Genomic DNA, 24,713 nt, shown 5'->3' with positions numbered 1-24,713 from the left:
ATTTTCTTCACCAAGTGTTGAATGTTAATACTAATTTGGAATGTCCTAATTAACCACTCTAATTAGAATTTAAATAAAATCTGGCACATTTGACTATGCCGCCCTAACCCTTAGCCGATCCCGAAGTTGATATGTTCCAGTAACTTTCTTAATAAATAAAAATTTATTTAAGAAGTCCCTAAGAGATGAGTTTCAAATAATTATAAGACCTTAATTAACTAAGAAATTAAACAAATACACACTAATAACATGTGATTATGGGAATAACAAAATCCATAACAATCGAGACCAAATATTAAATGATAGTTACCAAATGCTCCGAAACAAATTGGGTAGTAATCGAGCTTCGGGTACCTTCTTGACGAGCTTAGACTCCGTTAATCCTAATTGCGTTATAATTTGTTATATCATCTATACTTTTCATCCTTTCACAAGTTTCTTAACATAAAATTTCCTCAAGTTACCTATAATATCTCTCCTTAACCCCCCATGGTCAGGCCAGGTTAAAAGTTTGAAGGTCAACGTAATTGATCTTTCGATCTCTTGAATCGCTTGATTATGAATTTTGTATTATTTGAATACCATGAAATATCTAACTAGAATTAGAATTAGAGATTATTCATTCTCTAATTAAATTATCTTAATTGTTTGTAATATTAATTTGCCGGACCTGTCACGTTTTCATATGACAGCAGGACCCACTTAATGTCAACGGGGGAGCCATTTCCACTGTTTAATTATTTATTATTTCATAAGAACTAATTACTATTTCTATCTTGATCTAGCTAGCTCAAATTAAAAAATAAATATATTTGAAAACTTCCGAGGCTCATACACCAAATTGTCATTTCTCTAGTGGGTTATTATCAATAAATTATAAAACATGTAGTAATTTACACACAAAAACAAGCCATAGTCAAATGTGGGGATCACTATATAAAAAGCTCCGAATTCCCATTACAAAGGCATCCTCAACAAAAACTGCAGTTTCTGCTAAACATTGTCTTTCATTCCTATAATCAAGCCAGAAATGGCTACTTCTACGCCAAGGGCACTAATATATGCCCTGGCTATATGTTTACTGGCCACTCAAGTAGTAATGGCCGATGACGATGACCACGATTATGATAAATCACCACCACCCTATTACTATGCATCACCGCCTCCGTCTTATTACTACACTTCACCTCCGCCACCGTATGTTTACTCTTCACCGCCACCATATTATTACAAGTCTCCTCCTCCACCTCCATATGTCTACTCATCACCACCACCCCCACCTTATTTGTACTCTTCTCCACCACCGCCTCCATATGTATACAAATCTCCACCACCACCGCCTTATGTATACAAATCTCCACCACCACCGCCGTACGTTTATAAATCTCCACCGCCTCCACCTTACGTCTACTCTTCACCGCCACCACCTCCATATGTATACAAATCTCCACCTCCACCACCTTATGTCTACTCCTCTCCACCACCACCACCATATGTCTACTCATCACCGCCACCCCCACCATATATATACAAATCTCCACCTCCACCACCTTATGTCTACTCATCACCTCCACCCCCACCATATGTCTATAAATCTCCACCACCACCGCCATATGTTTACTCTTCACCACCACCACCTCCATATGTATACAAATCCCCACCTCCACCACCTTATGTCTACTCCTCTCCACCACCGCCACCATACGTCTACTCTTCACCACCGCCACCTCCATATGTATACAAATCTCCACCCCCACCACCATATGTCTACTCTTCTCCACCACCGCCACCATACGTCTATAAATCTCCACCACCGCCACCATATGTCTACTCTTCACCACCACCACCTCCATATGTATACAAATCTCCACCCCCACCACCATATGTTTATTCCTCCCCACCACCCCCACCATACGTCTATAAATCTCCACCACCACCGCCGTATGTCTACTCTTCACCACCACCACCTCCATATGTATACAAATCTCCACCCCCACCACCATATGTTTATTCCTCCCCACCACCCCCACCATACGTCTATAAATCTCCACCACCACCGCCGTATGTCTACTCTTCACCACCACCACCTCCATATGTATACAAATCTCCACCCCCACCACCATATGTTTATTCCTCCCCACCACCCCCACCATACGTCTATAAATCTCCACCACCACCGCCGTATGTCTACTCTTCACCACCACCACCTCCATATGTATACAAATCTCCACCCCCACCACCATATGTTTATTCCTCCCCACCACCACCATACATTTATAAGTCTCCTCCACCACCGCCGTATGTCTACTCTTCACCACCACCGCCTCCTTATGTATACAAATCTCCTCCACCACCTCCATATGTATACAAATCTCCACCACCACCTCCGTATGTCTACTCTTCACCACCACCACCTCCTTATGTATACAAATCTCCACCTCCACCACCTTATGTCTATTCCTCCCCACCACCACCTCCTTATGTATACAAATCTCCACCTCCACCACCTTATGTCTACTCCTCCCCACCACCACCTCCTTATGTATACAAATCTCCACCTCCACCACCATATGTCTACTCATCACCTCCACCACCTCCTTATGTATACAAATCTCCACCTCCGCCACCATATGTTTACTCATCACCACCACCTCCTCCTTACATTTATAAGTCTCCTCCTCCACCACCTTATGTTTACAAGTCACCACCACCTCCTCCTTATTATGTCTATTCTTCTCCTCCTCCCCCGGCATATTATTACAGATCTCCACCACCTCCAATCTATTATAAGTGATCTTCTCCATATCTTTCCATTGTATAAGATGGAATTAAGGCTACAAGTAATTAGTTCATGTAAGTATCTCAAAAGAAGAGAATATATACATAACTATTTAAATAATATTAATGCATTCAACTCGGTCTTGCAGGCTATAGATTTGTGAAAGGAATAATTAACTCGAGAAGGAAGATTTTGGCATTGATATGGAGATGGAAACTTCTCAATTTAGCTCGAGAAATGGCTGCCAGTTTGAAAATAAATATATTTGTGATGTTTCTATGTGTTCATTTGTAATAAAGATTCTTATTCTGTCTTATTTTAATATCTTAATGTACTTCTTCTAATGATTGGACTATATATTTATGCACTACCATGATTTCTTCATGCTTTAATGAGCTAGCTATATTCTATGTGGAAGTGACCTTTAATTTTCCCTTTTAACATACATCTCCAAACCATTTTCTACAATGGGTCAAGGAAAATAAACCATCTTCATGTAACATTCTATTGAAGATACAAACAAAAACATGAACATCTTCATGTAATTAAGGTTATAAGGTAAAGGAAAATATAAGTATCTACAAGATATATAAGCATAATTAATCTCCACCAGTATTGAGACCTTTATATCCAAATACAAAGTACTTGAAGCATATAGCACTTTAACATTACAATAAATTAGAGTTTTCCTACGCTTAAAAGCGGCGCTTAATATTTGGCGCTACAACAACTTATTATTTTCTGTGTAAAATAAGCGTCGCAAAATAAGCGTCGCCAAAACCATATAAATAAATTTCTTAACACTTAATGTTTATTCCTTCCAGCCTTATAATCTTATTTTTCAATTATTTTAGTTTAAATATATATTGTAAATTAATTTACCATAAATATATATTTAAAGAGTATATATATTTAAAGGATTTAAAGGGTTAGTTTGTGATGTTAACCTAAAACTTTTTAACTTGGAAATATATTAATGAACTTTTTAGGATTATGAATTTTGTTTTTTAGTTATTAGTTTGATCTTGTTTTAAATTAAGGATTTGTTTGGTTGATATTATAAGGTTATTTGGAAACTAATATTTTGTCATTATCACCATCACAATTACAATTATTTTTTTAATTGTAAAAAAAAATGATTTTGTTTTCATTTGATACGAAAGAAATGATTTAATTATATGAAAAAAAGAATAAGGTTGAGTGGATTGATAAAATGTACAATGATTTTTTCAAAAAATTTTTAAGAATTTTTTTTATCAACTTTTTCTAATAAATATTATTGATTTTATTTTTGTGAGCCGTGTAATAGGCGACCATTTCGCGCGATTCGGGGGGCACTTTAGTCAGCCGCTGGCGCCCCGTCTTGACCCCTATCCAATTTTTGGGCCAATTCCCCCTTCGTACTACCAAAAAAATGAGATTCTTGCCGAATCCGCAATAATTTTAAGAGGCAGAAAAGAAAGAATCCATTTACGTCAATGTAAGGTTAATTGGAGGTTGAAGCTTTAATAATCAATTTTATAAAAATTAGGAAGATTTGTGTGCGATGTAAACGGATAAAAATATAAATAAAATAAATTTAATAAAAAAATAATAATATGTATTCCATGTTTAAAATTCTTAATAAATAATGAATAATATATTAAAATTAAAAAATAGAACGATCTCATTCCACATTTTATTCACTTCCGTAAAACAACTTATCTTCTCACATATTTTTTACGAATAAACCTTTTAATTTTGTGATATTACACTTTCACTTTGGTTAATTAAATATTTGATTCATATTTTTTAATAATTAACATCTTGACCTCACACTTTGGTCAATCAAATATTTGATTCATATTTTTTTAACCACTTTTAACTGATACCGGCATATTATCCCTCGACAAACCACATCACAATCATACTTGGTTAAATAATTGTACTTATTTTGTTAGGTTTCAACTTCAAAACATATATATAGCAATTTTAATTTTATTTTTAACCGTTTTAAGTTTATGGGCGAGTCAACCCACAATCCGACCCAAGTATTCATTTACTCTCACATATATATTCAAATTAATCACATCTCTCGACCCGACAATCCGGACATTTTAAAAATTAAGCATCATTATATATATGTAGATTAGTTAGTTAAGAAGTTGAACTTATATTGTTAAAATATCTCGCGTTCATCTAATTTGGTGTTAATTTAAAATATAAAGTGTTATTAGTCTAGTGGTTAAAAGGTTGTACTTGTTTTGTTTTTAATTTTATTTTAAACCGTTTTAAGTTTATGAGCGGGCCAATCCACAAATCCGACCCAAGTATTAATTTACTCTCACATATATATCCAAATTAATTACCGTTCTCGACCCGACGATTCAGACACTTTAAAAATTAAACATCATTGTATATATAGATTAGAGACGATGATGTAATATTTCCAAATGTTATCGAAATAAATTATCTTATTTACTATTTAGAACCATTTTGCTCTTTTTTTATTTGACCGATAATAATCAAAGAGGTAGAGCGAGAATTATATATTTATATTACCTGTATTGTTACTCATACAGGTAATGATAAAAAATATATATATATCAAACAAAATCTCAATATTTGAATTTATATTAGATTATTTAAACTATAAATTACTTTGGTTAATATAGATAAATTATTATTTTACCATCCATAATTTAAATGGTGCCTGCTAGGCGCTGATTTGCCCACCCGAATTATTTTTAGTTTACGGTACAAATATGGGCGAGGATGTCTCTTTTCAAAATTATAAAAAAATAACAATCCTCCATAAAAAAAAATTTAAAAATAAAAAAAAATTAAATTTATTCACTTATTTTATTCATAATTTTCTTATTAATTTTATAAATTCAATCAAAAAAAATTTCAAGCCCAACTAACTCAAAATTTTAAATTCTATCACTAGCTATATATATCTCATATCTCCAATCTCAATATCATTGTAAAAAATTATCAAGCTGATTTAAACTAAAATATGGCAAGTTCCATTCCAAACCTTAATAAAGATACTTTATAATAATAATAAATAAATAAAAAGTTTTACATTGAAAATTTTAACCATAATAAAATATTATTTTATTTACTCTTTCATTAATTGTATAACTCCATTAATTATAATATTAAAATATTTTTAATTAAAAAAATAAAATTATATATTAATACCTTTAAAACTTTTTTTTACATAAAATCAACACTATATTATAAATTTCAAACCTAACCGATATAGTTATAATAATATTTCAATTTTGGCATAGGAGCATTATTAAGAAAGAATTAATGGTCTGATCACGACAGCTTTCTAGATTTTCTACATTTTCCTAACGTACCAAGTTGTACATTTCTTCTTTTTTTCTACTTAAATTAAACTATTTAAAATATATGTTATTTATTTAATAAATGTTAACAGGGATGATTTTAAAGTGGTGATCAGTTTTTTATAATAAAAAAGTTTAAAAATTATTAATATATAATGAAACTTTATTTTTTAAGGTAGAAGTTAATTTAATATTTTAATTTATAATTTAAATATATGATTATATATATATATATATATATATATGAAAGAATTGATAAAATAATGTTTGATTATAATTAAAAAATTTTTTTAAAAAAACTAACAAAGTTCAAGTGAGTCTCTTACACATGTTTTGAACAAAAACACAATTTTGTTAAAGTCAGATCCACACACGTTTTATCATTTTTTGCTGTGTAAAGTTTCATAGGCCTCTACACAATATTTATTGACTTAGTAGTCACTCAAAATTAATTTTTATTTAAAGACTTAGTAGTCAGTCTCAAATTAATTTTCTTAATAATTAATTGGTTGGTGGTGGATAGGAGAAGAAAATTCTTATTATTATGTTTATACCACCTTAAGCAAATTATTGTATGCTATATATAAAAGGCAGCCAGCCCCTTATCTTAAAAATTCATTCACAACACATTCTATCTAATTCAATGAATAGTTTGTGGCCAATGGCACTATGTGCCCTAGCTATATGTCTAATGGCCACAACTACCGTATATGCTTCCTATGAGCCACCTTATATTTATTCATCGCCACCACCGCCACCATATATCTACAAATCTCCTCCTCCACCATTTTCGGTGCCACAATTTCCTTACTATTATAACTATCCACCACCAACAACAAAGAAATATAAACCTCCGCCATACTATTACAAATCTCCCACACCACCTCCCTACTATTACAAATCTCCTCCACCACCAACTCATTCTCCACCACCTCCCTACTATTACAAATCTCCACCTCCTCCTTCGCCATCGCCTCCTCCACCATATTACTACAAGTCTCCGCCTCCACCATCTCCATCACCACCACCTCCCTACTATTACAAATCTCCACCACCTCCGTCGCCATCGCCTCCTCCACCATACTACTACAAATCTCCTCCTCCTCCATCACCATCGCCCCCGCCACCATATTACTACAAATCTCCTCCCCCTCCATCACCGTCGCCCCCGCCACCATATTACTACAAGTCTCCGCCTCCACCATCTCCATCACCACCGCCTCCTTACTATTATAAATCTCCACCACCTCCTTCGCCTCCTCCACCGTACTACTACAAATCTCCTCCCCCTCCATCACCTTCTCCCCCGCCACCATATTACTACAAGTCTCCTCCTCCACCATCTCCATCACCACCGCCTCCTTACTATTATAAATCTCCACCACCTCCTTCGCCATCGCCTCCTCCACCATACTACTACAAATCTCCTCCCCCTCCATCACCATCACCGCCACCACCCTACTACTATAAGTCTCCTCCACCACCATCTCCTTCACCACCACCTCCTTACTATTACAAATCCCCTCCCCCTCCATCACCATCACCGCCACCACCTTATTACTACAAGTCTCCACCTCCACCATCTCCTTCACCGCCACCACCTTATTACTACAAGTCTCCACCTCCACCATCTCCTTCACCACCACCACCATACTATTACAAGTCCCCACCCCCACCTTCTCCATCACCACCCCCATACTACTATAGGTCTCCACCACCTCCAAAGTATTAATATTAAGGAATCAATTAAAAGCCCATATATAGTATTGTTTTTAATGTAAGTATTATTGTTGTTGACATCTATCGGCGCTCTAATGTAAGTATTATTGATTTGGTGTTTTAATTAATTGAAAATTTGAATCTGATTTTTCAGGTCATGGTTGAATTGAAAGAGCAATAAGAAGAATGACGATTAGAGAGCGAAACTCATTCTTTCTAGTGTTACCTGAATTATGAGTAAACACTTGTTTTAAATATATGTTAATGTACTTTGAAGTGAATTCATATTCTGTTCATGGACATCCACACATGTTATATGAAGTTTATTGATGTCTAATAATATCCATTTCATAATATAAATAATAAAGTTTCATTTTGAACCTTAAAAATCTGTTGATATTCAATAATGTTCTCTAAATCGAATTACAAATAGTATTTACATTAATGCAAGAAAAGAAAAGAGGACAGCAAGATTGAAGGAAAACATTACATCTTTTCATTGGGTGGAAAAGACATGAATAATTTTAAAAAGTCAATAATGTAGACCTTAAATTTCATGAAAAAAATAAACCGGGACTAATTTGATTTGTGTTATAATTTTTATTACTGACTTGAAATTAACATGTTTGTAATTGGAATAAAATATTTGATATTTTAAACAAACTCTTTTATCATGCACTTTAACTGTACTTCAACTATTTAATATATAAATTAGATTATTGATCAGCTATTTAATATATAATTAAGTACTTCAACTACTTCTTTGACCACCAAAATTAATTAGTTAATTAGTACTGTTCAAATTAAGAAAAAAACCTTGATCATATGATAATTAGGTCAAACTAATTAATTTATAAACCAGATATATTGTCTTGTCCAACTGTATATGAGATTGTTAACACTCAAAAACTTAATTAGGACTTGTAAAGACCCAAAATTAATTTAAGGTATGAACTTGTTAAAAATAGTTTGCTATAACTAAGTTACAATCAAATAAAAACGAACATCATAAGAAACAAAATCATTAAGGGTGTGTTTGATGAGGGGGAATTGGAATTGGAATTGGCATTGGAATTCTAATTCCAATTCCATGAGAATTGACATTGAATTACAATTCAATTCCTATGTTTGGAAAAATGATAGAATTGTAATTCAATTCCAATTCCTATGTTTGGGAAAATGATGGAATTGTAATTCAATTCTAATTCCAATGTTTGTAAAATAAAATATCGGTTCAAAATGTTAACTTTTAAAATATGTTTTCACGTTTTGGCACGTTTAATACGTTTTTGACATTTTTTCACATTTTCACACGTTTTTTACACGTTTTAACACGTTTTTCACATTATTCATACGTTTTTCACGTTTTTCACACGTTTTAACACGCTTTCCACACGTTTTTCACATTTTTCACGTTTTTCAAACGTTTTTCACATGTTTTTCACACGTTTTCACGTTTTTCACACGTTTTAACACGTTTTTTTACACGTTTTCACACGTTTTCACGTTTTTTACACGTTTTCACGTTTTTACACATTTTAACACGTTTTTCACACATTTTCCACGTTTTTCACACGTTTTTCACACGTTTTTCACGTTTTTCACGTTTTTCACACGTTTTCAAACGTTTTCACGTTTTTTACACGTTTTAACACGTTTTTTACTTTTTTCACACGTTTTAACAAGTTTTTCACGTTTTTCACACATCTTTCATGTTTTTTTACATGTTTTCCACATGTTTTAACACGTTTTTCATGTTTTTCACACGTTTTTTTACACGTTTTTCACGTTTTCACACGTTTTCACGTTTTTCACACGTTTTAACACGTTTTACACGTTTTAACATGTTTTTCACGTTTTCACACGTTTTCACGTTTTTTCACACGTTTTTCACATTTTTGGCACATTTAACATGTTTTTGACATTTTACTATGTTTAACATGTTTTTCACATGTTTTGATAGGTTTAAAACGTGTTAAACCTATCAAAAACGTAAAAACGTGTTAAACATATCAAAAATGTGTTAAATGTGTCAAATAAGTGAAAAACTTATTAAACGTGCCAAAACGTGAAAAACGTGTTAAACGTGTTAAAACGTATTAAACGTGTTAAAAACATGAAAACGTGTCAAAAACGTGTTAAACGTTCCAAACATGTGAAAAACTTGTTAAACATGCCAAAACGTGTTAAACGTGTCAAAAATGTGGTAAACGTGTCAAAAACGTAAAAAAAAGTGTTAAATGTGTTAAAAACGTGAAAACATGTTAAACGTGTTGAAAACATAAGAAAATGTGTTAAATATGTCAAAAACGTGAAAACGTGTTAAACGTGTCAAAACGTGTTAAAAATGTGAAAAACTTGTTAAATGTGTCAAAACGTGTTAAAAGTGTCAAAAATGTGGTAAACGTGTCAAAAACGTAAAAAAATGTGTTAAATGTGTCAAAAACGTGAAAACATGTTAAACGTGTCAAAAATGTGTTAAATATGTGAAAAACTTGTTAAACGTGCCAAAACGTGAAAAATGTGTAAAAGGTGTCAAAATGTGGTAACGTATCAAAAACGTAAAAAAAACGTGTTAAATGTGTCAAAAACGTGAAAACACGTTAAACATGTCAAAAATGTAAAAAAAACGTGTTAAATGTGTCAAAAACGTGAAAACGTGTTAAACGCGTCAAAAATGTGTTAAATATGTGAAAAACTTGTTAAACGTGCCAAAACGTGCAAAATGTGCCAAAATATAAAAAATGTGTTAAACGTGTCAAAAATGTGTTAAACGTGTCAAAAACGTGTTAAACGTGTTAAAAACGTGAAAATCATGTTAAACGTGTCAAAAACATGTTAAACGTGTCAAAGACGTGAAAAACGTGTTAAATGTGTCAAAAACGTGTTAAACATGTCAAGGACGTGAAAAACGTGTTAAATGTGTCAAAACGTGTTAAACGTGACAAAAACGTGTTAAACGTGCCCAAAACGTGTTAAAAACGTGAAAATCATGTTAAACGTGTCAAAAACGTGTTAGACGTGTCAAGGACGTGAAAAACGTGTTAAATGTGTCAAAAACATGTTAAACGTGCCAAAAACGTGTTAAACGCGCCAAAAACGTGTTAAACGTGCCAAAATATGAAAATATGTTAAACGTGTAAAAAATATGTTAAAAACGTGTAAAACGTGTTTAATGTGTGAAAAACGTGTTAAACATGTCAAAAATATGAAAAACCGTGTTAATTTGGAATTACAATCCCGACCTTAAAAGATAGAAATTGAGAACTATCAAATTACACTATATTGAATTCCATTGGAATTCTAATTCCAATTCCAATTCTTAATATTGAAGTGTCTAACAAACATAAGAATTGGAATTGGACCCTCCAATTCTTTCAATTCTTCCAATTCCAATACCAATTCCAAGGTTTTCAAACACACCCTAATAAAGAAAACTTGTATTTATGCAGGCGTAAATGAATTAAGATGGATAGATATCATGATTCATAATATCTGGAGTCAAAACAGAGATTAGATAGAAAGGACGGAGGTTTTGAGGTTCAAATTATTTTAATTTAACTAATTGTTAAATTAACATTTATTATTGAGAGATAATGAGTATAAAAACTTAGGCAAATTATTCTAAATTTTTAACCTGATAAATGTTAAATATTTTGTACATTAACTTTTATAATTGTTAACTAAATAATATTTTTATATAAATTTTAAATTATTTATAATTGGTTGATATCATCATATTTAATTTTTTATGTGCTAAAAAAATAAATAAAAAATTATATTTAATTAGATTCTTTGAATTTCAGGAATGTTATTAAATTTATTAATTATTTTATTATATGCTTAAATATAAATATATATATATATATATATATATATATATATATATATATATATATATATATAATAAAATAGATTCTTTTGTGGATGAATTTGGGAATGATATAATTTTTTTTTATTTTATAGAATAAAAATATACAAGTATCCTAATTAAAGGACTAACCGAACCTAATGATAGTACATTCTTTATAACTCCTTAAAATTTTAAAATAAAATGAAGAATTATTTAAAGAAAATAAGAAACATAAAAATAAAAATGTATACAAAAGAAAATATATTTAACCAATAGGGTATAAGTAAAAATTTATTAATTCACGTTGAAAACGTTTTAAGTTAAAGTGAAGAGAAAACAATTTATATTGAAGTGGAGACATGATAGAGGATTAGTGCCAATTTTTTAAATATTAAAAAAAACATTTAACCTATATTGAGATATTTAGGTAAGTCTATAATCTGTATTAAAACAATAGAGATTGTGTTGATCAATCATGATCATATTTGAACTTACCATTAATAAGAAACCTAATAAATAATTTAATAGCTTAATTAGGCTTAATTAGTTGACTCCTCAAGTAACTTATAGGAATAATAATTTCTTAAAAAATTCAAATCGATAATTTCTTTATATGACGTAGTTAATCCAAAAAGATAAATTTATTATCACTCAAGAAAATGTTATAGTCAATTACTGATCAAGGATATTCTATTTTGAATCTTATTTTGGTTACAAGTAATCAATATATATCTAATAACGCTTAATTTAAAAGGTTGGAGGTGTACATCACGCTCTCTCCAAAATTATTCACATCATCATTATAGTATTTTCTCTTTCTTAGAAATATATATATATTTCTCTCTCTTCATTTATCTTTATCAATTAATTGTTTTTTTATCCCTTACCATATATATATTCACACTAATAATATATAAAATATATATTTTTTCATCAATTCTATTAACTTTCATCATTAATTATTATATGTCTGTTACTCTTTTATATATATACATATATATATTAATATTTTTTTATTAATTATTTTAAAAATAAACCTAATTCTCGTCTAAAATATTATATATATTAATCACGCTATCTCCAAAATGATCAACATCATCATCATAGATATTTTCTCTTTCTTAAATATATATATTTCTCTCTCTTCTTTCATAGGTATTTTCTCTTTCTTAAATATATATATTTCTCTCTCTTCTTTCGTTCTAAGGCTTAGATCTTTATTTGTTATAGAAAGTGATTGATTATACATATTCTGAAAAAGGTCTTTATTTGTTATAGATGCAATGACTATTTTTTCTTGAGTTTTTGTAGACGTAATGTTGTCATTTTCATAGGGAGAACGAGGCTTTCAGTTATTTCAAAGAAGATCCATATTTGTGTAATGTGGTATGAACTCTTGAGCTCAAGTCTAAACTTCTTATCATATATTTTTATTTTTATTAGTTCTTGAAATATAACTTTTCTTCTCAATTATGTTTCGTCTCTCCTTAAGTCTTATTTTGTTATTCAAAGACAAATGAGAGCAAAGTTATCTAGAGACTATATATATATATATAATAATTCCCGATTTGTTTGCTTGGTTTCAAGTCCTTTTAGTCATCACTTTAATATGTTGATTTTTAATATTTCAATTGATGTTTTGATGGAGATGATGGGTTCATTGGATTCAAGATTAAACAACTTTGATTTTTTTATTAGGTTTTGGCGATAATGGTGCTATCATGGTTATGCAAAGTTGTCTTTTGTGATAATCGTGTTATCATGCCTGAAGGTGTGTTATCATGCCTGAAGGTGTGAGCATTGGTAAGTCAGTGAAATTTAGATCATTTTATCATAAAATTCATTTGTAAAAAGATTTTTTATTTTTTCTATTACATTAATTCTTGATTTTATTTGGTTTATTTCAGGTACTTTCAGCCATTATATGCCATTATACTTCTAGATGCAAACTATTGTCTGAATGTTTGTTTACTTAAAATATTTTAATTTTGAGATAATTGTGTTTAGCTTTAGATTTCTTATGTATACACTAACTTGGAATAATTTGTTTAATACTCATAATTTTAATGAAATAATAATGTGTTTTATGAATTTAATTTTATTGTGCAACTACTATTTTTATCTACTAATTTTATGGTATATTTTAGTTTTTGATACTCCTATTTTTATTAAAAAAATGTTAATAAAAATAAACTCAATAAATATAACCTACCATCTATATATATTAATATTTTTTATTAAATATTTCATCTAAATAATTTGATTATTTATAAAAAATTCAAATAAAATAAACCCTTCTCATCTAAAATGTCATTTGAGATTTGTATTAAATATTAATATTAATTATGAAAACTATTTAAAAGATTTAAATTGTAAAAAAATATACTTACATTACATTGAATATTGAATATGTTCACACTAATGAATAATAAATATTATTATAATCTCTAATTAATTCAGTTTCATTCTAATTTATAACTAATTATTATAAATAAAATTAACTGATAACAAATATTATTATAACCTTCAATTCATATATATTAATAATTTATTCAAATAATTAACATCAAATAAAATAAATCCTCCTAATTTTAATGAAATAATAATTTGTTTTATGAATTTAATTTTATTGTGCAACTACTATTTTTTGGTATATTTTAGTTTTTGATACTCTTATTTTTTTTTTTTAATGTTAGTAAAAATAAACTTAACAAATATAACCTAAATAATTTGATTATTTATAAATAAATCCAAATAAAATAAACCCTTCTCATCTAAAATTATTGAGATTTGTATTAAATATTAATATTAATTATGAAAACTATTTAGGAGATTTAAATGGTAAAAAAGTATACTAACATTGAATATGTTCACTAACTGATAATAAATATTATTATAACCTCCCATACATAAAATAAATTATTAGAAATAAAATTAATATTAATTCAGATTATTATAACCTCCGTTCTATTTGAGATTTGCATTAAATATTAATATTAATTCACTAACGTAATAAATCATTCAGTTTCATTTTAATTTATAACTAATTAATAGAAATAAAATTAACGGATATTAATATTATTACAACCTTCAATTCATATATATTATTAATTTATTCAAATAATTAACATAAAATAAAACAAACCCCTTCAGTCATAATTTATAACTAATTAATGCAAATATTATGGAAATTGGATTATAAGTATTTCGACACCAACAAAAAAATGAGTTTCATTTTACAAAATTTTAGACAAATTGTTAGGTGGTACAAGTAAATTCATAAACAATTGATACTTTATTTTTATTATTATTATTATTATTATTAACTTTATTATTATTATTTTTTGACATATTTTAACTTTAATGTTATATTGGTGGTTGTTCAATATCTACATTATTTTGATATTTATATATGTATTTGTCTTTACATTTGGTAATAAACTTATTTATTTTTTTGTCACTATTCTATATTTTGATGATATGAAATTGAAATAATAAGATGTTTATTGAGAATATTATCAAATTCTTAGCCTTTTGATATTATACTTTTTATTCTCTATTACTTTTTTATCTATTCCATTTAAAATGAAATTATCTGCAAAACATAAAAAGAGAAATTTCGAACAACAATTTTATTGTTTGAATGTGTAGAACCACTAAATTCTTATCGGATGATCGACACTATGAATAAGAGTTTTGTTTGATATTTATAGTCTCAAATTGGTAGGACTTTTAAATGATATTTATAGTCATAAATTTTGAGAAATTAGAATTTCTGATTCCTTGTGTTGTGTCCAATTACGATCCTTACAACCTTAAAAAATGTAATAAAAAATATTGTCAAATTATCGATATTCATTCCACTTCTTATTTCATCTTATATTTTTTTATATTTACAACTTAGACTAACTATTATAATATCTATTTATATTAGAATTTACAAAAAATAATACAAACAAATTAATTTGAATGGTAGATTTAAGTAGCAACTACAAGCATTTAGTGGCATTTCGACGTTGATTTTTAATTTTATTTTCCATGTTTTTTTAGTTAATATATGTGTTAACTTACATTCGTGCAAACGCACGGACTTTTTACTAGTTTAATTGTATATTAATGGAGGATCTATAAATTAGGATTTGGGTGGGTTTGAATTTGTTTTTGGTGGCTTAAAAATATAAAACAAAAATTATTGATAAAACAAGTAAAATGAATGTACTACGTACTATTTTTTTCAATTAGAAAAACAAATTAAAAAAATTAGAAGGTCGATATGTTCAAGCTTACCTGAACCCCTTAATAGATCCACTATGAAGGATATATGTTAGCTTATATAATTGCTAATCAATTTGAATGGCAGCTAAGTTTGTAATCTCAATTGGGAGATTTTATATATTATTCAATGTGACATTTCTCATTCTAATCAATAATATTTAAGTTTCTGAATAAGGGTCTAAGGTTCACATTATTTTATTTTCTCCACACATGGTTTAGTTGTGCAATTATGAATGAAATCTGGATCTGAGTAAAACTGGCAGAAAATTATCAAAATAATGAACTTAATTCAAATGGCAATTAAACACAAGCTTACACTGTACAAACAAAAGTACATATATGGAAGATGCCTATTTTATGAAAGAAAAGTGCAACAGAAAGAGAGGAATGATGATAAAACACACAACTCATAAGAATACAGACAGCTCATGGTGGTGAAAACAAACTCTATCTGTAAACTTAACTCATTCAAATTATCATAAACCTAGAAAGAATTGTAGAAACAGAGACAGAGATGAATGACAATGACCAATTTGGTGTATAAAGTTTTAAACAAACTGTTTCTGAAAAGTTATATATGTTAATTGACACTGTTAATGAAACATTCAGCACAAGATCTCAGTAGCAGAAAGTATGGATGCATGGTTATATCAAATATATATATAGTTGGATCATTTGGGCATACTATCCATATTATTGCAAAACATTGGTGCAAATGGTAGTACTGCTTCATATGTCGGCTTACATTTCATCTCTAAATCCTTATCCTTCAACTGTAACTCCATCCGATCATTCTCCAACATCATCCTCTCATTCTCAAGCCTCTGTCTCTCCAACTCCCTCTCTTTTTTGCTGCGAAACCTGCACCACTTGAAAAACCGTTTCTTTATTTCCAAACCTTCTACTTGAATATTAATGTTCTCCTCTTCAAGCTGAAAAATCTTTTTCTTAATCCACTGGCTTCTATCCCACTGTGAAATTGAAGGGTCTCGAAATTTCTCAGACATTTCTTCATCAAAACCACAACTTCTATCCCCTTTATTATTAATGTACTGTTTCTGCGCAAACTCCTCTAACAGCCTATCATTGCCATCTTCATCGTCCGAGTTATGATCATCTTCACTTTCACTGTCTCCGTCATCTTCATGAGCATCTTCCCCAGCCGAACCATAAGTAGTACTGTCCTTTGAACACTTTCTAGAGACTGGAGGATGAACAATATGTAAATCTATATCTTCACAATTGGGTATCCTTTGTCCACTATGATAAGCACACATTTCCTTATAAAACAAATGCTTTGATCCCAATATTTTCTTTACCTCCTCCTTCGTTTTAGCAGATAACTGAGGCATCATCATAGAGTCCATGATAGAAGGGTCTTCTACCACTCTGCAGGAATTTACCCTCCCAAGAATGTCGTTTAACTTTTTGTACCTCTTGTTCAAATCATTAAATTTATCCTCGCACTGCTGAGGTGAAACATAACAACCTTTGCTTATCATTATCTTAGAGGCTGTTTTCCATTTCCCTTTCTTTTGTAAGGCAGTAGACTTTCTCTTCATCCCCTCCAGGCCTTCGGGCGTGCCATCTTCCCCAACAGAAGCAACAACAGCTATCAAAAGCTTAACCATATTGTCCGTCCACTTCATTCTTTGCCAAGGTGACGACGCCATCCCCTTCTTACCCTTCATCAAAATCCCAGCACAATCATCATTGAAACACAGATCATCATCACCTTCGCTCAAATTGTCGTTCTTGATGTTATAATTACCACTGCAACCTACTTTGCTAGAACTCAAATTTGAAAGCTTTTGTCCTGTATGCCCAATTGGGTGGAGCTCGCTCTCAATTCCTGTCATCATGTTCATTGAAAGATGCATATGATGGTGGTGATTATGAGGCTCATGGACCAGTTGATGATTCCTTTGAATAGGAGATTCAAGGTCTCCAAAACCCCAATTTTCCATCAGAAAATCCCCAAATTTCCTTCAATTATTTAAGCGCTGACATTGAAAACGCGAGAAATAGAAAAGAATCTCTTACCCATTTAGAATCAAAAGCAGGTTTCCATTTACTAGATATATAGTTGTGGCCAGAACCGCAAGATAGTAAAAGTCCAGTAAATAACTTGGAGCAAGAAAGATCGATCGCAAGAACAGAGATGGGTAAAGAGCTCACCTTTGCAATAGCTGCATCCGTATAATCAATTCATTGATCGGTCACCGGCGAGAGAGAGATAGAAGAATTAGAAAGCCCTGTTCATCTTCCTATTGAACGCTGAAGCGGAAAAAAGCATATTCTTCTCTTATGTTCATTTCTTTCATTACATCGTACATTTTATTCCCAGTTTTATATCATATCATAAATTAATTTTCACAATTATATTATTTCAAAGGCTGGAATATTCAAATGGGACCTAAAGTATTACCAGCTATTTAAAATGGGACCTATACATTTATTTAAACAAGCTGATTTAATTTGCCTAAATATTTTATATAAATTTTGTTAGAACATCTCCAACATGACTTACAAATCTATTTTCAAACTCATTCTTAAAACCAAGATGCAGTGACTAGTAACCGTCACATCAATATTAATTCATTTTCAACACAAAAATTTATTTTCAAACTCAAAAGAATATTTTTAAAATATTTTTTTTTACACTAACTTTTTAACTTTATTAATATTATCTATATATTTATCAATTTTACATATTTAATTCCAATCTTTTTTTATTCTTTTAATAAAATTAAGATAAAATTAATTATATATCAATAATTCATACACAACAAAATAGTTCAATAATAACGTAAAATAAAAAAATAGATAAAATTTCAAGTATAGTATAATTTAATGATTTAATTATACATTTAAAAAATATTATAATATTTTATCTTAAAATTAAAAATTAAAACACCAAAGTGAAATGTTTTAAATAATTAATATAAACAAGTTTAATATTTAAATTAAAGAGTTTATATATTAGAAGGACTCATTTAAAAAATTAGATTTTTTTTGCAAAATGAACTGTAGATACGTAAATATGCGGGTTTTTTTTAAAAAGAGAGTAAAAAATGGATATGAGTTTGCGACAAGGCCAGTTGGGTTGGAGCAAAAATTGGGTATGGGTTTGCGTTTAGCGGTAGGTGGAGATGCCTTATACTAAATTAAGGCCGGTTTAATCTGACTTATTTAAATAATTTAATAAAAAATATATATTACTCTCTTTCTTATTCATTACATCACTCAATTAATTAAACAAAATATTAAAATATTTTTTATTTTAAATTATTATTTATATTAATATGTTATTAAACAAAATATTAAAATATTTTTTATTTTAAATTATTATTTATATTAATATGTTTTAAATTTTTTATATAAATAAGATCACTATCTCTACAAAAATATCATTAACCATTTCTTTTTAAATAACACGTTTTTAGACCCTAAATCCCAATCTGAACCCGGGTCTAGCTTGTTTAATTGTTCATTTTGAATGGTAACTATTTTTTTCTCTCTTTAACAACAAATTATCGGTAAACATTAAGATTTATTTAAAGTATACACTCTTACTTAAAAAAAAATAAAAATTGAAGTTGATATTTTAAAAGATTTCTTGCATGTATTTTTTTGGTTAGTTTTTGGCATTTTAGTTATATATGGATTTTTATTTATTTATTTATTTTGTTGAATAAACATGTTATTTTAAATTATATTATGAAATAATTTGTCAATTGTGTTAAAAATTTGTTATTCATCTTCAACGAAAAATCATGTATATCAATTAAACAAAACTTAACATTATAGTCATACATGTAAATGTTCACTTCCTGATGTTAATTACCCATTTTCAGAGTAAAAATGATTCGCCATGTAATCCTAAGAAAACCTAGCTAGTATAATAGTTGGTTAATTAACATATTTTATTACTCTATAGATAGGTTCATATTTGTAGGCATCATTAAAAAATAACATAATTAATTGTTCTATATTTTAGTATTTAGTTTTTTTACATTTATATTATATTTTGGTTGCTTTGATTTATTTATGATATTTTGTTTAGTGTGAATATTATCTCCTTATCTTTGATATGGTTTTTTAATGAATTGGAATAATGAGTACTATTTACCCAAAACAATTATGAATTTTCTCATAACTAACAGAAAATAAGTAAGCCATCATTTTGTTGTCAACTTTATTTTTTAATTTTTGAAAAAATGTTGCCAACTTTTTCATTGTTACCATTTTAAATTTTTTTAATTAAATAAGAACTATCATGATACTCCAAAATCATGGTCTTTCGTTTAAACTCAAAACGTTTTAATAAAAAATTTACTTTTTTTTTTCTTTCATTAGTTGCATGCATAAAATAAGATATTTGAGGGAACAATACTACTCAACATAATCAAATTTGAGAGGTAAAATCAAAATTAGAAGGGAGTTCAAAACAATATATAATTATCTAAACATTAAATTGTTCGATTTGATTCAAAAGACCACCCAACAAACAAATAGTCTACAATAACAGTGCAGCCGTAAACTATAGATGGCACTTGATTGAAGGCATCGATCTCAATGTTGAAAGTTGAAACCGAAGTTTATTTAGAATTGATTCACGGGTTTAGTTTAGTTTAGTTTAAACTAGCTTATAATTAAGTTATGATTTACATAACATTATGTATATTTTTTTAATTTATTGAATGGCTTTGATGGTGATCGAATACCTATGTGGGGTTTGATTTTGGTAATATTGTAGTATAAGTTTGAGTAAAACAAGGTAACTATTAATTAATCCCAATGTTGGGGGGTGGGGAGTGTGAAAAGAGGAAGAAGGGAGTGGTGAATATATAGTAATTAGTAATTAATTAGAGTCGTATTAATTCTTGGGGACAGAATAGCAATGTCTGTGTAAACAAAGACAAGGAATAGACATATATACAAGGGTAAAATACAAATCTCTTTTTTAATCTCACTTTCCAAAATGGCTACTCATGTTTTTTCTTTCATAATTTACTGCCTTTGACTCAAAAACACTCGTGCAGTGTTGGAAACATACAAGATATTTTGTATTTTTAATTACTTATTATAAAGAGGTTCATTTATATATGATAACTTAATTAATTATAAATTTGAGTCCCATATATAATAACTTGGACATTATCTCATCTTAAGTAAACCATAATGAAGATTTATTTTCTTGAAATAAATGTTACATTCTCTTGTCAATTCCTTGATCAATTTATCTTTGAGTTTTTATTTTGGTTAGATTTCGACACCACCAAGTATATCATATTATGAGTATATATATATTGTCTGTTTTTCTATCGAATTATGAAGACGGTCACATGTTTCCTTTGAACCACACCCAATATATGGCAAGACATTTTTTTTTCTTGAAAATGTAATTAAACTGTTCATTAAATATTAGGCCAAAAAGTTCTTAACTTTTTAACTAATTATTTGATCATGAAAATCATACACTTAATTAATTAATGACATTGTTTCGTCCTACAAAATCTGTGTATATATGAATAGTTGTTTTAAACACTTTTTTCATGAGTTCTCAATTGATCACCAAATTATTATAATTTGATCATCTCATCTTCCTCTTCATATATCTCCATACAAAGACATTGAAATGAGATATGATTCATATTATAATATATGTTCCTCATCAGCCCAAACTGGATCCTAACTTCCATACTCAAATAAAATAAAAATCTCCAATCTGCACATGATGATCATGAATATCCTTATTTTATCATCAACAAAAACTTGTACAAACTTTAATCACAAACATCAAAAAGAGATGATAGACAATAAGTTATATATATATAGTTAACCAGATAAGACTAATTCATATTGCATATGCTTGCATAAACCAAACTTAATTGATTCAAAACTATGTATTATACATCTTGCATTAATGATGGTTATAACCCTATCAGACAAGATATAAGATCCAAGCGTTCAAATATGGGGAAGGATGCCAAATTTTGAAACTATATAAAAAATATATATATATTGAAATAGGGCAGCAACATAAATAAATAAATTAAACTCCCCAACCACCGTTTGTCTATTGGTACAATTATTCTTACTCGTCCCAATCTTGATGGCCACAGCAACCAATGGTTTTGTCTCCTTTGCCCACTTAATTTCTCTTTAATTTGTTACTATCTCATATATATGGCCATGGCCCCATCTCATGCATCATTCTTTAATATACATATTCAACAAATCAAGTAATTAAATCAAACCCATCTTAGTTCTAATTATTAATAATTAGTTGTTTAATTTTCTTTCTTTTGTCCCTTTTTTTCATTTCTGTTACAGTGTTGTCAAAATTAACAAAAATTAACTTAACTTTGTTGATTAGACGTTATCTCTTACTTTAATATACAAGTAACACAAAATAATATTTATGTTTTTTGTTTGTTGTTATATATATGTTGATTGTAATGGGCCGGGTTATCCCAATAAACATTCGCAGTGGAATGAATATTAAAAAGTTTTACACCGTGTACTTATCATCTTATCATGTTTTTATTTCATTTTTGTTTATTTATGATAAAAAAAAGTTATATATATTGTTGATGTTTAAGATTTATAAAATATTGAATTGGTTAATAGTAAAAAGTTGTTAATAATAAAACAGCAGCTAAAGAATGTTGCTAAAATTCTAAAGCGCGGCTAAAAATCTATGCATTTTCTCTAGCTAGCTAGGTGGTTCTTGCACAAGTTGATCCATGATCATTTATTTAAGCATCAGGCATATATATATATATATATATATGTCCCAACAAATAATAATAAAAATGGAGTACAACTATAACTGTTGATAAAAGTCCAGTAAAAGTACCGAGTACACATGTATGGGCGAGAGAGATGGGGGGGAATTAGTTGAAAGGTAATTAAAACAATTTAGGGTTATTTTAAACATATATAATCAATCCAGATTTATAATTAAAGAGAAGAAATAATAATATTATTAATACAATTGTTGTAGAGCCTAATTACCTAATGAATGAATCAATCAATCAAACTAGTCCTAAGTTGAATGTGCATGGGCATGACTGCATGATCGAGTGCATCTAAGAGTGTGAACAGTTAGACAGCAGAGAAGGTAGGGTAGGGTAGGGACACACACGGACCATTCTCTCTCTCTCTTTCTCTCACACACACATTCACACACATTTTGTGTGTGAAAGAGAGAGTGGACTTCACTTGGCCAAAGGCGACCATAGCTCGCCCACCGAAGCCATTGCCGGGAAGGTTTGAAGCTGTGTTTTGTTTCCCAATAAATAAATTATAAACTCTGTATGGATACTGCAGTTAGAGCCTGTTTGGTAAGCATATATACATGCAGTAGAGTAGCCACATCACAACAATAATTGTTGTACCTACCTACTAATTATCAAATAAATAAGTATCTAGCTATCTAGCTAGCTAGCTAGCTAGGTAAAATTAAATGACTATGAGACCGGAGTACCCCAAAAACTGGCCTCACCAAACGAGACTCAAGGTGTGGGTGGGGTAAGGTCTAAGGTGGGACAACATGTAACCCTAATTGCATGACTATTTGTCTCGCTCACTTTTCACTTTCTTGCTGTTCCTTATTATTCGACCATGTTTTTCTTTCTATATTTTTACCCCTATGGGAGAAAAATTATATTAACTTTTACTTCTTTGTTTTCTTTCAACATAATTTCTCTTCTTTCTTCCTTTCTTTTTCTATTAAAAAAAATAATAGTAAATCATACTAGCTAGTGAAACAAAAAGATTAGTTACATAAGATCTCAAACATATTGGAGGGTTTGTTGAAGAATATGGCCATTCAAATCACACTACCATGAAATCATTGCTATTGTCTATGTGGGTCTTAACAATATTGTGGGTCTAACTAAACTTATTTGGAGGTCAACCATAGAGTGGGTTATAAGGTTTTTGATAATAATAATATATGAAAATTATGTGAAAACTCATAGTTTAATGTTAGAATCGCAATAACTCATTTCTTTATTGTCATGAGTTAACTATGTCTCTTCATGATTGTCTTACTTATTTGAGGAGAGAAATGTTTTTTTTTTATCTTGGTCACTTGTATTTGATTAAATCATGACAATTCATCATGGTTAAATCTATTACAATATAATTTGAAAACACATATATTTATATAGAGAGAGATGCACTTTACTTAATTTAGTTAAGCATATGATATAATTGTTTAAGTTTCGTTACAGTTAAGACAACTTTGATTTGACTGTAAACTTAAGAGAAAAATCTTACTTTTAAAAAGAAAAAAAAAAAAGGGAAATATATGTACATGATCTTTTAAATAAAATTAGAATGAGATAAATATATAGATCTGGCTATGTAGATTATCTAGCTAGCTACTTTCACACTTTATTTTGGATCTTGTTATCCCCCTGCATTTCCACACATTGTTCTATAATCAGGTTCTTTCCGAGTCCCAAGAATATTATTATTTTTATTATTATTATCTCATTCATATTCTCTCTCTATCTGTCGCAGGCTACTAGGCTAGGTCATGTATGATGTACAACAAACACTCCATCATAAGTGTTTGTCGCCCATTTATTCATATTAGGGTTTGCTTCCTTCCTTCCTTCCCTTTATCAACTTTGCCTTTTCTTGAGTTTTACTACTAATCCTATTCCTTCTCCTTCCTTTTGCTTCTCTCTCTATCATCAAAGTAGCTAGCTTCCAGTAGTGTATATCCACC

The 24,713-nt window shown here is 29.4% G+C and overlaps 2 protein-coding genes across 2 annotated transcripts; one reads left to right on the top strand and one right to left on the bottom strand.

Moving 5' to 3' along the window:
* The first annotated feature begins 1,015 nt into the window (after window positions 1-1,015).
* Window positions 1,016-8,167, top strand: LOC124929635 (extensin-2-like). The gene is made up of 5 exons (XM_047470036.1): window positions 1,016-2,749; window positions 2,823-2,853; window positions 2,928-3,026; window positions 6,681-7,894; window positions 7,991-8,167. The coding sequence occupies exons 1-4, from the start codon at window positions 1,031-1,033 to the stop codon at window positions 7,847-7,849; spliced, it is 3,018 nt and encodes a 1,005-aa protein (XP_047325992.1). The 5' UTR covers window positions 1,016-1,030; the 3' UTR covers window positions 7,850-7,894; window positions 7,991-8,167.
* Window positions 8,168-16,481: 8,314 nt separating this feature from the next.
* Window positions 16,482-18,269, bottom strand: LOC124932402. The gene has a single exon (XM_047473022.1). The coding sequence runs from the start codon at window positions 17,929-17,931 to the stop codon at window positions 16,636-16,638; it is 1,296 nt and encodes a 431-aa protein (XP_047328978.1). The 5' UTR covers window positions 17,932-18,269; the 3' UTR covers window positions 16,482-16,635.
* Between the last annotated feature and the right edge of the window lie 6,444 nt (window positions 18,270-24,713).

The sequence above is a fragment of the Impatiens glandulifera genome, chromosome 3, assembly GCF_907164915.1.
Source record: "Impatiens glandulifera chromosome 3, dImpGla2.1, whole genome shotgun sequence".
Taxonomy (NCBI): Eukaryota; Viridiplantae; Streptophyta; class Magnoliopsida; order Ericales; family Balsaminaceae; genus Impatiens; species Impatiens glandulifera.
The sequence above is the reverse complement of the archived record's forward strand: the minus strand, read 5'-3'. Positions and strand labels throughout refer to the sequence as shown.